Here is a 13399-nt window from a genome sequence, read left to right as displayed (position 1 = left end):
CCCCTAAAAGGCAAAAGAGAACAAGGGCTGGTGAGGACATGGGGGGGGGGAAAGGATCCCTTGTACACTGTTGCTGGAAATATAAATTCATATAACCGCTATGGAAAATAATACAGCAATATGGAAGTTGCTCAAAACCTAAAATAGAATTTACTTACAATTCAACAATCCTACTTCTGGAATACATTCCCAAAGAAAACAAACCAATCATCTCAAAGAGATATCTACACTCCCATATTTATCACAGCATTATTCAAAATAACCAAAATATGAAAACAACCTTTTCTTTCCACAGGTGAATGGCTAAACAAAATGTGCTATACATAAATATACATACATGTAGGAATAGTATGGATTCAGCCTTTAAGGAGATGAAATCCTTCATTTTCAACAACATTGATGACCCCTGAGGACATTACCATATGAGAAATAAGACCACTGGCCAGGCACAGTGGTACACATCTATAATTCCAGGTATTTCAGAGGCATAGACAGGAGGACCACAAAGTTTGAGTCCACCTTAGGCAACTTAGTGAGACCCTGTCTCAAAACAGAAAGGCCTGGAGACATAGGTCTTTGGTACAGTGCTGGGCTAGCATGCATTTAATCCCTAGTACCACATTAAAAGAAAAGACAGCAGGGATTGGGGTTGTGGCTCAGTGGTAGCACACTCATCTGGCATGTGTGAGGCACTGGGTTCGATCCTCAACACCACATAAAAATTAATTAATTAATTAATTAATTAAAGGTTACCAAAAAAAGACAACAGACACAGAAAGACAAATACTGTATTACCTCACTTACATACACACTAGAAACATCAAAATCCTAGCAACAGAGGGCTGGGGTTGTGGTTCAGAGGAAGAGCGCTTGCTTAGCATGCGTGAGGCACTGGGTTCGATCCTCAGCCCCACATAAAACTAAAAAAAAAATAAAGGTATTGAGTTCACCTACAACTGAAAAATAAATGTAAATATATATATATATATATATATATATATATATATATATATATATATCCTAGCAACAGAGAGAACTGTGTTCACCAAGAGATGGAAGGAGGGAGAGGTAGAAAGATGTTGGTCAAATGGTACAAATTTTCAATTACGTAAGATAAATAAATTCTGGACATTTCATGTACAGCAGCATGACTATAATTAACATTCACTGCGTTGGGGCTAGGGGCATGATTTAGTAGTAGAGCACTTGCCTAGCATGCCTGAGGTCCTGGGCCAGCATAAGCAAAACCACACCCCCACCACCTGTGTCATATGCTTAAAAATTTGCCAAGACAGTAGATCTTAGGAGTGTTCTCATAAAAAAAAAAAAAAAGAAAGAAAGAAAGAAAAAAGGAAGAAGAGGTGAAAGGTAACTAAATGAAGCACTGTGTATGTTACCTTGATTATGATTATTTCACAATGTACATCGAAACATCAACTTATACACGTAAATATATACAGTTTTCTTTTTTGAAGATGGACACAATATCTTTATTTTATTTATTTATTTTTATGTGGTGCTGAGGATCGAACCCAGTGACTCACACATGCTAGGCAAGCCTCTGCCACTGAGCTCCAAATCCAGCCCCAATTTTATTTTTATTTTTCTTTCTTTCTTTTTTTTTTAATATTTATTTCTTAGTTTTCGGCGGACACAACATCTTTGTTTGCATGTGGTGCTGAGGATCGAACCCGGGCCGCACGCACGCCAGGCGAGCGCGCTACCGCTTGAGCCACACCCCCAGCCCCCCAATTTTATTTTTCAATGCTAATAAAAACTAAAGTGAAAAGCCACATATAGCTCTAGAAGAAAATATATGCAAATATTATATATGCAAATTATACGCCTCATAAAAGTTTCAACAATAGCAATAGCAACAAAAAATGAGCCAAATCAAATTTTGGCAAGAGATTTTGATAGACATATGGCCAAAGAAAATAAACAACTTGGACAGGGATTGTGGCTCTCTGGTAGAGAACTTGCCTTAGCATATGAGAGACATTGGGTTGTATCTTCAGCACCATATATAAAAATAAAGTTTAAAAAATGTGAATTTAAAAAAGAAAATAAACAACTAGTCAATGAATACATGGAAGGGTAGATCTCCAAAATCATTAGGCATTAGAAAAATGCAATTAAAAAACACAATGGGATACAAACTCACACCCACAGGATGACTAAAAAATTTTAAGAAGGAAAATAACAAGTATTGGCAAAGATATTCAGAAATCTTTGACAATAGAGGGTTAGCTCTATTTTCAGTGAGAATACAAAATGGTGTGGACATTGAAAAAAACTTTCAGCAGTTCCCCAAAAGGTTCCCCACAGAATTAACCAATATGATCCAGAAATACCAATTGTAAGTATATGTACAAAATCAATGAAAGTAAGGACTCTGACAATATTGTACACCCATGTTCTTATCATCCTTTTTCACAACAGCCAAGATGAAAAAAACCAAATGTCCATCAATACGATAGATAAAAGGTGGAACATACATGCAATAAAACATTCAGCTATAAAAGAGAAATTTTGATATACATGATGACCAAATGGACTTTGAAAACACTGCTGAAAAAGGCATACACAGAATTATCTACTAAATGCAAATTGATAAAGACAGAATATGGACTAGAAGAAACCAGAGGCAAGTGAAGAATTGGAAATTACTGTTTAAAATGTTCCGTTTTATTGGGGACGGTGAAAAAAACAGAAAGTTACATAACAAATTTATTTCATGCCACTGAGCTGTATATTTATGAGTGGCTAAAATGTTAAGTTTTATGTTGTGGTATATTTTACATAATAAAAACATGAAAGTGGGCGGGGTTATGGCTCAGTGGTAGAGTGCTCATGCGTGAGGCACTGGATTTGACCCTCAGTACCACATAAAAGTAAATAAATAAAATAACTGGTGTCCATCTACAACGAAAAAATATTTTTTTAAAAAAATGAAAGTAAAAATATTTACATGTAAGTCATCAACCAAAACCTCAGAATAAACCAAACCAAAAACCCTCAACACATTAACTAACACTTGGAAAAACCATGAGAAAACTCCACCCAATAAAAGATAATGGGCATATGTTTTAGGAAGACATTTTTCTCCCCACCTTATTTGCTTAGAAATAATGTAATCACGTCTGATATTAAGTTATATGGGGAATTAAAAATGGCTTACTGGGGCTGGGGATGTGGCTCAAGCGGTAGCGCGCTCGCCTGGCATGCATGGGGCACTGGGTTCGATCCTCAGCACCACATAAAAAAATAAAGATGTTGTGTCCACCAAAAAATAAATATTAAAAAATAAATAAATAAATAGAAAACTCTCTCTTTAAAAAAAAATGGCTTTTACTATCATTTTTATTTGGTCAAGCCCTTTTTCAAAGGATAAAGAAAAGACATTTCAAACATGTAGAAAAGCAATATAATATTTACAAATTTCATTTTAGGCAAAACAAAAAAGGCTAGTCTGAATTCACAAAATAAATACAAATTAACTCTGGAATAAAGGGAATGGGGATGAGAAAATAACAAGAAAAAAGGATTGTGGTTGAGTCACATATTTAAAAATAAATACTAAATAACTATGGGAATTATGGTTATACTACAGAAATTAAATATTGTATAATATTTGATAAAGTACAATAATTTTTTTAACTGGAAGATAAAAAAATGAGGAAGTAGGAGAAAATTGGTAACATAATTTCCTCATCCTACAAAGAAGAGAAATGAATCATTATGATAAAAATAAACAAACCCCCAAAGAAAACAAAAAAAAGTCACCAATGGATGTGAGACTAACCAATTTCTAAAAGAGTAAAATGAGGAGCTGTAGCTCAGTGGCAGAGTGCGAGCCTAGCATGTGTGAGGCACTGGACTCAATCCTTAGGAACATATAAAAATAAATAAATAAAATAAAGGCATTCTGTCCATTACACCTATTACAAAAAAAAAAAAGCTTAAAAGGTGGTTTAATCTGCTTCTAGTTGCTATAACCAAATACCTGAGGAGAAGAACAACTTAGAGGAGTAAAAGTTTATTTTGGCTCACAGTTTCACCGGTTCACTCCATGTCAGCTGACTCAATAGCTCGGGACCCAAAGTGAAACAGAACATCACCGCAGAAGGGTATGGCAGAGGAAGGCAGCCCAGGGCATGGCAAACAAGAAACATAATTCTGCTCTCCAGGGACAGCATATAAACCCCAAAGGCATACTCCCAGTGATCTACTTCCTCCAGTCACACCCCACCTACCTATACCTACAATTCTGGCCCAGTTTATTCATATCAATGGATTAGGTTATACCTCTCGTAAGCTAATCATTTCACCTCTGAATATTTTTCCATTGTCTCACACATGAGTTTTGGGGGGACACCTCATATCTAAAATCATAAGGAATGGGAACACCTTTTAAAAATATAATATCCAGAGAAAGTTTTGACTCAGAATAAGGCATGGAGCTTCTCAGGATGTAGGACAGGTAATCCTCCCAATGTAACTGGGAAATATATTCTGGGATCACAGTAACATATTTCATGGAAAGCATGACTGAGACATGGAAATGAAAACAAATAAAGTGACATTTTCTATAAAGAACAATTATCTTTCAGCCATCTGTTGGTCAGAAAAATACAAGCAACCAATCTTTATTACCCATTCACCAGGGCTTTTCCCTGGGATAAAAAATTATACAAAGCCACAGATTTCAAGCATAGAAATTGGTGCCCTTTTATATTCTCTTGTTCCACATACTGAAAACCTGATGACACTGAAAGAGTATAAGAAGTTATGCCTTCATTACCATCTCCCCCAAAAGGTTCCAACAGGTGGTCCATTTGAGACAGATCTACTAGAAACACATTACTTACTTTAATAACAGTGCCTGAAAAGGCAAGAAGAAACAGGATTTAAATCATAAGATGTAATAAAGGAAAAAGATATTTCAGTGGCCACACTACAACTAAGTGTAGTGATAACACACTAGCACTCTGCAATGTCTCATAAGGCAGCAATCTAAATTTGTATACAGAAGTGGAAGTTAACAATTACCTGAGTATTTGTCAGTGTTCCTAAAATCAGGCATCACTAATACCTTTGAGATTCTGATAACAAGTATGAACCAACCATATGTCTACAAATTGTGCATACTGTATATCTGACTCAGATAATACTTAAGACCCCTTCTATATCCTAGGGAGTTTGGTTCCTATCAAGACATGAAAATTGGGCTAGGGTTGTGGCTCAGTGTAGAATGCTTGCCTAGCATGTGTGAGGCACTGGGTTCAATTCTCAGCACCGCATATAAATAAATGAATAAAATAAAGTCCACTGGCAATTTAAAAAATATTTTTTAAATATATTTTTTTAAAGATATGAAAATTAAGGCTAGGGTTGTGTCTCAGTGGTAGAGCGCTCATTTCGCATGGGCGAGACGCTGGGTTCGATCCTCAACACCACATAAAAATAAATAAGTGAAATGAAGGTATTGTGTCCAACTAAAACTTAAATATTAAAAAAAAGACATGAAAATTATACCAAAACACTACTTTGTTCACTCAAAGAAAAAAATATGATCACAAGTTACATAAATTTATGCAAAAGTCCTTAAAAATCTAAAAAGTATTTAACAACAAATTCTAAGAGAATTGAATGATTGTGAAGTCTGTTTTTTAAACTTCTGTGATATAAAGATTTATGATACAATGGTAAGCAGAGGGGCTGGAGATATATAGTTCAGTAGTGGTGCTTTCACAGCAAGCAAGGGCCTGGGTTGCTGGATACCCAGAAAAGCCCCATCCCAGAACAAAAAAAAGAGTAACGGAAAGGGAAGATAAAAAGATGTAACCCAATCCCGGGAAAACAGTAACTTTAAATGACAGAGAAAATAACTTCAAATCAAAATGTTACTCTATGTACTCTTATGTACTAGCTTTTATGTTTACTGAAAAACTAATCTCAATTATCAGCATCATGTATAAATAAATAAAACAAAGGTCCATGGACAACTAAAAATAATTTTTTTAAAAAAGAAACCACACCAGCTAGGGACAGAGGTCCATGCCTATAAGCCTGGTGAATAGGGAGACTGAGGCAAGAGGATCACAAATTCAAGGCCTATCTTGGCAACTCAATAAGAGTTTGTCTCAAAATAAAAAATAAAATTAAGGACAAGGATGTACCTCTCTGGTAAAGCACCACCAAGTTGCATCTTCAGTACTAGGGGGATGGGGAGGGCAGGACCAGAGTAAAACCCTTAAGTTAAAATAAACCTTAAACTGTGTGGTGGTACATGCCTGTAATCCAAGCAACTCAGGAGGCTGAGGAAGGAGGATTTCAAGTTCAAAGTCAGCCTCAGCAACTCAGTGAGACCCTGTCTCATTTTGTGTTTAAAGGGTGGAAAGGAATTTTTGCTGGGCATGTGGCTCAGTGATAAAGCCCTATTGGGTTTAATTCCCAGTACTAAATAAATATTTAAAACTAAAACTTGGAGACCCAAGACAATTGAGTAACAGGGCTAAGGAAAAAGCAGCCAATATTTTGCCCTTGCCCTCTAAGGTCAGCCAGGAAACAGGGAACAACAGGTCCCCTTCTAAAGGCCCTGCAGTTGTATATGGTCCTTGCCATGTTTATGCCTTGTCCAGTCACTTACCAACAAACACCACGCACCTCTGGATTTCCCTGATGCTACATACCCTTAACTGTCCATGCCACACTTGATAAAGGACAAGGGATTCTGTCTTCTCTCAGTAGGAAGCAGCAAGAGATAGTCAAAGCCCAAATACTTTAAAAGAATTTAGGAACCCAAGTCCTGAAGAGGGGAGGTAACTAGTTAGCCATATATGGGGGGTGTGGGGGGGGGGAGACAAACAACAATGAAGAGCCACAGGAAGCCTTAGCTGACAGATAAGCACTGAAAGATGGGGGCATGGTATGTTAAAACATCTCCAACCATAATTACATCCCCTTAAGAAACATTATAGGTAATGTCACACCGTTAGGTGACCTGGACCATCCCAGATCACTGAAACTATTCTAACCCCCAATCACTCAGACAAAAAAAACATGAGGACCCTCACTAATAAAGCTTGCTAAAGGCATTCAAAGGGTAATAAACCAACTGAGGGGTCAGAAACTTGAGGCAAAAACAGGAAAACTCAGTTTCCTTAAATCTCCAACTATGTGAACAACCACACCATCCTCTCTAGAGGCAGTCCAAGCAGGAAGAGCAGTTCCTACACTGTCGATCAAAAGTCAAAAGGTGGGCCTGGATGGGTCTCTCTGCAAACTTCCCTGGGACCCTATTCAAAGTGGAGGGCAAGAAGGGAGCACCATCTTTCTCTACTCTTGAGAGAACCCACTCTATCCCTTTAAAGTATCCCCCTTTCACCTTTCTATCCCTTGTATAAACTCATGACTATTTAAAAAAGAAAAAAAGGGGGGGGGGAGCTAATATTTATGGCACTGTTTATAACAGAAAAGACTAGGGAAAAAATAATGTCCATGAATGAGAACTGGCTAAATTAAATACATACAAATAATGAAACACCATATAGTCTTTTAAAAGGTCTGAGGAGGACTAGCGTTGTGGCTCAGTGGTAGAGCACTTGCCTAGCATGTGTAGGCCCCTGGGTTTGATCCTCAGCACCACATAAAAATAAATAAAGGATATGTTTTAAAAAAAAAGTCTGGGGATGCAGGTCAGTGAAAGAACACTTGCTTAGATGTGTGAAGCCCAGATTTGATCCCCAACACAAAAAAAATAAACAAGAAAGCATTTTTTATAATGATGTGAACTTGCCAGATTAAAATTTTAGGTCAAAAAAGCCATGTATGTTTGGTATGCTACATTTGTGGGAAAAAAAGATAAAAACAGATATGATCTGCTGTTTATTAAAAAAAATTTCTAATGCAACTAAAATAAGAACTACATGCTTCATAGATGTTGAGATGAAAATGTTTAATATAACCATTTATATTTACTTTTAGGATTCTGAATTATATTGATAGATACTATTCAAAAAAATTAAAGAAAAAAACTGGTAAAATAAAAAAGAAATTTACCATATTCAAGATACAAGGGTAAACAGTATAAAGGAGAACAACAAGAAAAGGTATTTTCAAAGCCAAAACTGTTTTATGAAGAAGTTTTAATTAATTCTAATTTCCTTCGGTTTTATCAGTAACATAGTAACACATGGACATAGAAATTCCATTCCCAGCTTTTCCTTTAGCTATAAAATTTTTCCTCTTTAGCTATAAAATTGGAATAACAGAATTTATCCTAAAAGGGAGTAAGCACTTAGAACATATAATAAAGAATTGCTCAATAAATGTGAGCTATTAAGTTTACCTGTGCTGCAGCCCAAATGCAGTCAATGTGCTGAGTACTCAGTCGCCCTTCTGCTGCCAAAAAATTCAAAATCACCTGGCATTGTTTGATAATCTGGAAAAAGAAAACTTAATGTAGTTAATATTTTAAAATGTCCTTCTGTCTATAAAATACAAAAACCATTTAATTGTCCACATACCTCAATATGTAAATTTGGTCCAAATATATGTTCCACTACATTGTTGCTAATAAGCCAGTCTGCAAGTTCTTTTGCAATGGACCTAAAGCCAAGTAAAAAATAAATAAATAAATACATTTAAAAAAATGTTTTCTTAAAATCATCATTTCCCCATGTCTAAAATGCAGGCTCTGATAAAACTTGCAATTTGTTCCCATACAAACTACAAAGAAGTGATTATATACAATTAACTGTTCACCGTATTCTAAAATGTAACTAAGAAGGACGGTAACAAATGCTAATATTACCTGGTTTTGTAAACAAATAACTGAAAAGCTAGGATATTCCTAACTACTACAATGAGGTACCCAACTCAGAATACCAAGTATAACATTTAGTTGGTGATTTATTCCCAATTTTTAATTTCCATAGTACATTTCCCAATACACCCTCTATAATGAGATAACATCAAGAAAGTAGGTTACCAAAAGTATGAACAAAGAACAATTATTTCCAAGCCAAACTGCAAATCACTGCCTGATACTAATTAAGATTCCACTAATGAAGTAAAATAGAAATGATAGGTAAATTATAAAAAGTAGAAGAAACATCAGCTACAATAAAAGATTTCCAATTTTTTTCATCTATATTAATTATATATAGAAAAACTACAAAGAATGAATAATTTTCATTTCTTCTTGTTTATTCAAAAATTACACTTTATGCTAAGTTCTAAAGATTTTCTTTTAAAAAAGAGAATTAGATATATGGGCCACAAAAGGCAAAATGTTAAAACTACTAGTAGTATATTTTACCTATTTCTGGGTATTCATACTAAAGTAACGATCCATAAGCTTCAACTCTAATTTACACACTATTACTTTTGTAATGGTTGATGAACAATAAACATCAACTATATTATCAATAACAACCACTCAGGACTCTGGAGACAAATATACACACATATAAATACATATAAATAAAAATATATGTGTATTTTATATATATATATATGTGTGTGTGTGTGTGTGTGTATGTGTGTGTGTGTGTGTATTTCAAGGATGGGAAGGTACAGAAACAATATTTGAAGAAATAACAGCCCAAACTTCCCAAACTGAATTTAAACACAAACACACACACACACACACACACACATATATATATATTCATATTCCAAATAGAAATTGATCACAAAGAGTTCACATTGTGGGGCAGAAAAAAGAAAACTCTTAAAAGTTGTCAAAGAAAAACAATTAAACAAACAAGAAAAAGATCAATAGTGGGGGGGGGGGGGCGCTGAGGTTGTGGATCAGTGGTAGAGCGCTTGCCTAGCATGTGTGAGAGACACACTGGGTTCAATTCTCAACACCACATATAAATAAAAATAAAGGTCCACTGACAACTAAAACATGTTAATTAAAAAAAAAAAAGATCAAGAGCTGACTTCTGATGGAGAACAAAGTAAAATAGCTACAATGGAGCAACTTCTCATATTATTATTAAATTAGTAGTAATTTGAAGAAGTTAACATACTGTAACCCTTAGAGCAAACAACCAAAAGCATGTTTTTTTGTTTTTGATTTTTTGGTACTGAAGATTGAAGCCAGAGGTGCTTTACCACTGAGCTACATACTCTGTCCTTTTTACTTCTTATATATTTACATTTTACATATCTATATATTTGCATATTTATATATTTATTTTATTTTTTATGTATTTTTTATTTGAGACAGAGTCTCATTAAATTAATGGGGGGCTTTGAACTTGCATTCCTCTAGCCTCAACCCCCTAAATTGCTGGGGTTACAAGTGTGTGTCACTACACCTGGCAAACAATTTTTTAAATATAGCATACTAGAATATGCCTATATACTGCAAAGTAAGGCAATAAAGAATATAAAAACATAAGACAAAATCAATAGCAAAATGGCAGATGTAAAACCAGCTATAAAACAACAATAATAGTGAATGGATTAAAAATTCCAGAGAGACTGAAGGGCTAGATTTTTTTTTTAAGGTCCAATTCCAAAATGCATATTTTAGATTCAAAAACAGACAAAATAGAAGGATGACAAAAAAAATTTATCGGGGGTGGGGAGGGGCTGGGGTTGTGGCTCAGCGGTAGAGTGCTTGCCTACTACGTACGAGGACCTGGGTTCGATCCTCAACACCACATAAAAATAAATAAAGTGAAGGTATTGTGTCCAACTACAACTAAAAAATATTTTTAAAAAAGATTTATCAAATAATAATTACAAGAAAGCTATAGTAGCTGTACTAATATTAAATAATACTAAATCAGAGTATTAAAAAGACAAAAAAATGATACATTTTAATTATAGAAGTATCAAATTACCAGGCTCACATAACAACTGCAATCATGTGTGCCTAACAAAAGAGCCCAAAAATATATGAAGCAAAAACTGAATCAAAGAAACAGTTCAATAGGACAATCAATTCTTCGTCCTCACAATAGACATATTCTATATAGTCCCGGCAAAAGCATGAATTAACTAATAGTGAACCTTTATCCTAGGGGAAATATGAATATAATATATCACACACAGATTATAATCTTGAGTCCTAAAAACAACTCTTACAGGCTGATTCTACTCTATTTTATAACAGAGAAAGAGATGTTTAGAAGTATTTAAATGACTTATCTGAAGCTGCCTCCTAGTAATGTACTAGAGTTGGTATTCAAATCCCATTCAACTGGCACATAGCCCCAGCTTTTTGCACTTCAAACAAGATGGCAGAATGTTGCCTTATTCAACTTAAGCTTAGAATATGAATCTTTTACTGCTGTATGAATGTGAATGAATGACTATGCTACAAGGGTTGACATTTGGGGGTTACAGAAAAGCTACAGCAGACAAATCAATTCACAAATACAAAATAATGAGGATCTTGAGACTTCAATACCCTACTTTAAGTAACAGAAAGAAGTAGGCAGAAAATCAGCAAGAATATGAGAAACAGAGGAGGGAGGGCAAGGGGGAGGCAGGGGATTAGCAAGGATGGTGGAATGTGATGGACATCATTATCCAAAGTACATGTATGAAGAAATGAATTGGGCGTCAACCTACTTTATATACGGACAGATGAAAAATTGTGGTATATATGTATAATAAGAATTGTAATGCAAAAAAAACGAAGTACATTTATAAAGACATGAATTGGCATGAACATACTTTATACAAAGATATGAAAAATTGTGCTCTATATGTATAATAAGAATTGTAATACATTCTGCTGTCGTGTATTTAAAAAAAGAAAAAGAAAGAAAGAAAGAATATGAGAGACATCATTATGTATCAATTAGACCTAACAGACATCTATGGAACACTTCATTTAACAACAAAATAGTCTTCTTAACCAAACACAGAACATGATGAAGTACAAACCACATGATAGGCCATAAAACACAGCAAACTACCCAATTAAAAACAGGGCAAAGGTACAAACAATTCACCAAAAAACAAACAGAATAGCAAATAACCACATAAAAAAGATGTTCAGGACTAAAGAAGTAGCTCAAAAATAGTGTGCCTGTTAAGCACATACAAGGCCCTGGGCTCACTCCCTGCAAAACACACACACACACAAAGATGTTTGGCATCATTAGTGATTAGGGAAATGAAAATAAAACCATTAAAGAAATGCAACTTTATACTTACTAGAAGAGTTATAATCAAAAATATAATAACAAGTACTGCTGAGAATGAGAAGAAAGTGGAACCCTTATACATCGTCAGTGGGAATATAAAGTAATTCAAGAATACTGGAAAATAACTTGATGGTTTCTTTAAAAGTTAAACAATTCATCATATGAAGCAGCAATCCTACTCCTCAATATCTACCTGCAAAATACATGCCCACAAAAACACCTGTATATGAAAGTGCATAGCAGCATTACTCCCATTAACCAAATAGTGAAAACAATCCAAATATCCATCTACATTTTAGATGTAGATGGGTAAAGAAAGTGTGGTACAAAAATTACAACTACCTTATATTAGACAAAGGTGCTAAAACCATGCAATGGAGAAAGGATAGCATCTTCAACAAATGATGCTGGGAGAACTGGAAATCCATATGCAACAAAATGAAATTGAATCCCTTTCTCTCACCATGCACAAAAGTCAACTCAAAATGTATCAAGGAGCTAGGAATCAGACCAGAGACTCTGCGTCTAATAAAAGATAAAGTTTGCCCTAATCTTCATCACATGGAGGCAGGCCCCAAATTTCTTAATAAGACTCCTATAGCACAAGAGTTAAAACCAAAACTAAAAAGTTTTTTCTCAGCAAGAGAAATAATATATGAGATGAATAGGGAGCCTACATCCTGGGAACAAATTTTTAACACTCAAACTTCAGATAGAGCTCTAATCTCTAGAGTATACAAAGAACTCAAAAAGTTTAAAAAAAAAAAAAAGCAAATAACCCAATCAACAAATGGGCCAAGGACTTGAACAGAAACTTCTCAGAAGAGGATATACAATCAATCAACAAATACATGAAAAAATGCTCACCATCTCTAGCAATCAGAGAAATGCAAATTAAAACTAAGATACAATCTCACTCCAATAAGAATGGCAGCCATTATGAAGTCAAACAACAATAAGTGCTGGGGATGGGGCGGGGGCAGGGGAGATACACTCATACATTGCTGGTGGGACTGCAAATTGGTGCAGCCAATTTGGAAAGCAGTATGGAGATTCCTTGGAAAGCTGGGAATGGAACCACCATTTGACCCAGCTATTCCCCTTCTCGGATTATACCCAAAAGACCTAAGAAGAGCATACTACAGGGACACAGCCACATCAATGTTTATAGCAGCACAATTCACAATAGCTAGAATGTGGAACCAACCTAGATGCCCTTC

The 13399-nt window shown here is 35.0% G+C and overlaps 1 protein-coding gene across 5 annotated transcripts in view; it reads right to left on the bottom strand.

The window, feature by feature from the left end:
* Positions 1-13399, bottom strand: part of Usp34 (ubiquitin specific peptidase 34) — a 219644-nt gene that overhangs the window by 147075 nt on the left and 59170 nt on the right. For all 5 annotated transcript variants that reach the window (XM_046423315.2, XM_046423320.2, XM_058572885.1 and 2 more), the window contains 2 exons: positions 8532-8613; positions 8354-8446 (listed from right to left, as the gene is read on the bottom strand). In XM_046423315.2, coding sequence (XP_046279271.1) covers positions 8354-8446; positions 8532-8613 — 175 coding nt within the window. The remainder of the gene's footprint in view (positions 1-8353; positions 8447-8531; positions 8614-13399) is intronic.

This window comes from Marmota monax, unplaced genomic scaffold (genome assembly GCF_021218885.2).
Source record: "Marmota monax isolate L192 unplaced genomic scaffold, Marmota_monax_Labrador192_F-V1.1 WCK01_AAM20220418_F8-fsc00015, whole genome shotgun sequence".
Lineage (NCBI taxonomy): Eukaryota > Metazoa > Chordata > Mammalia > Rodentia > Sciuridae > Marmota > Marmota monax.
This window is presented reverse-complemented; position numbering and strand designations above follow the sequence as displayed.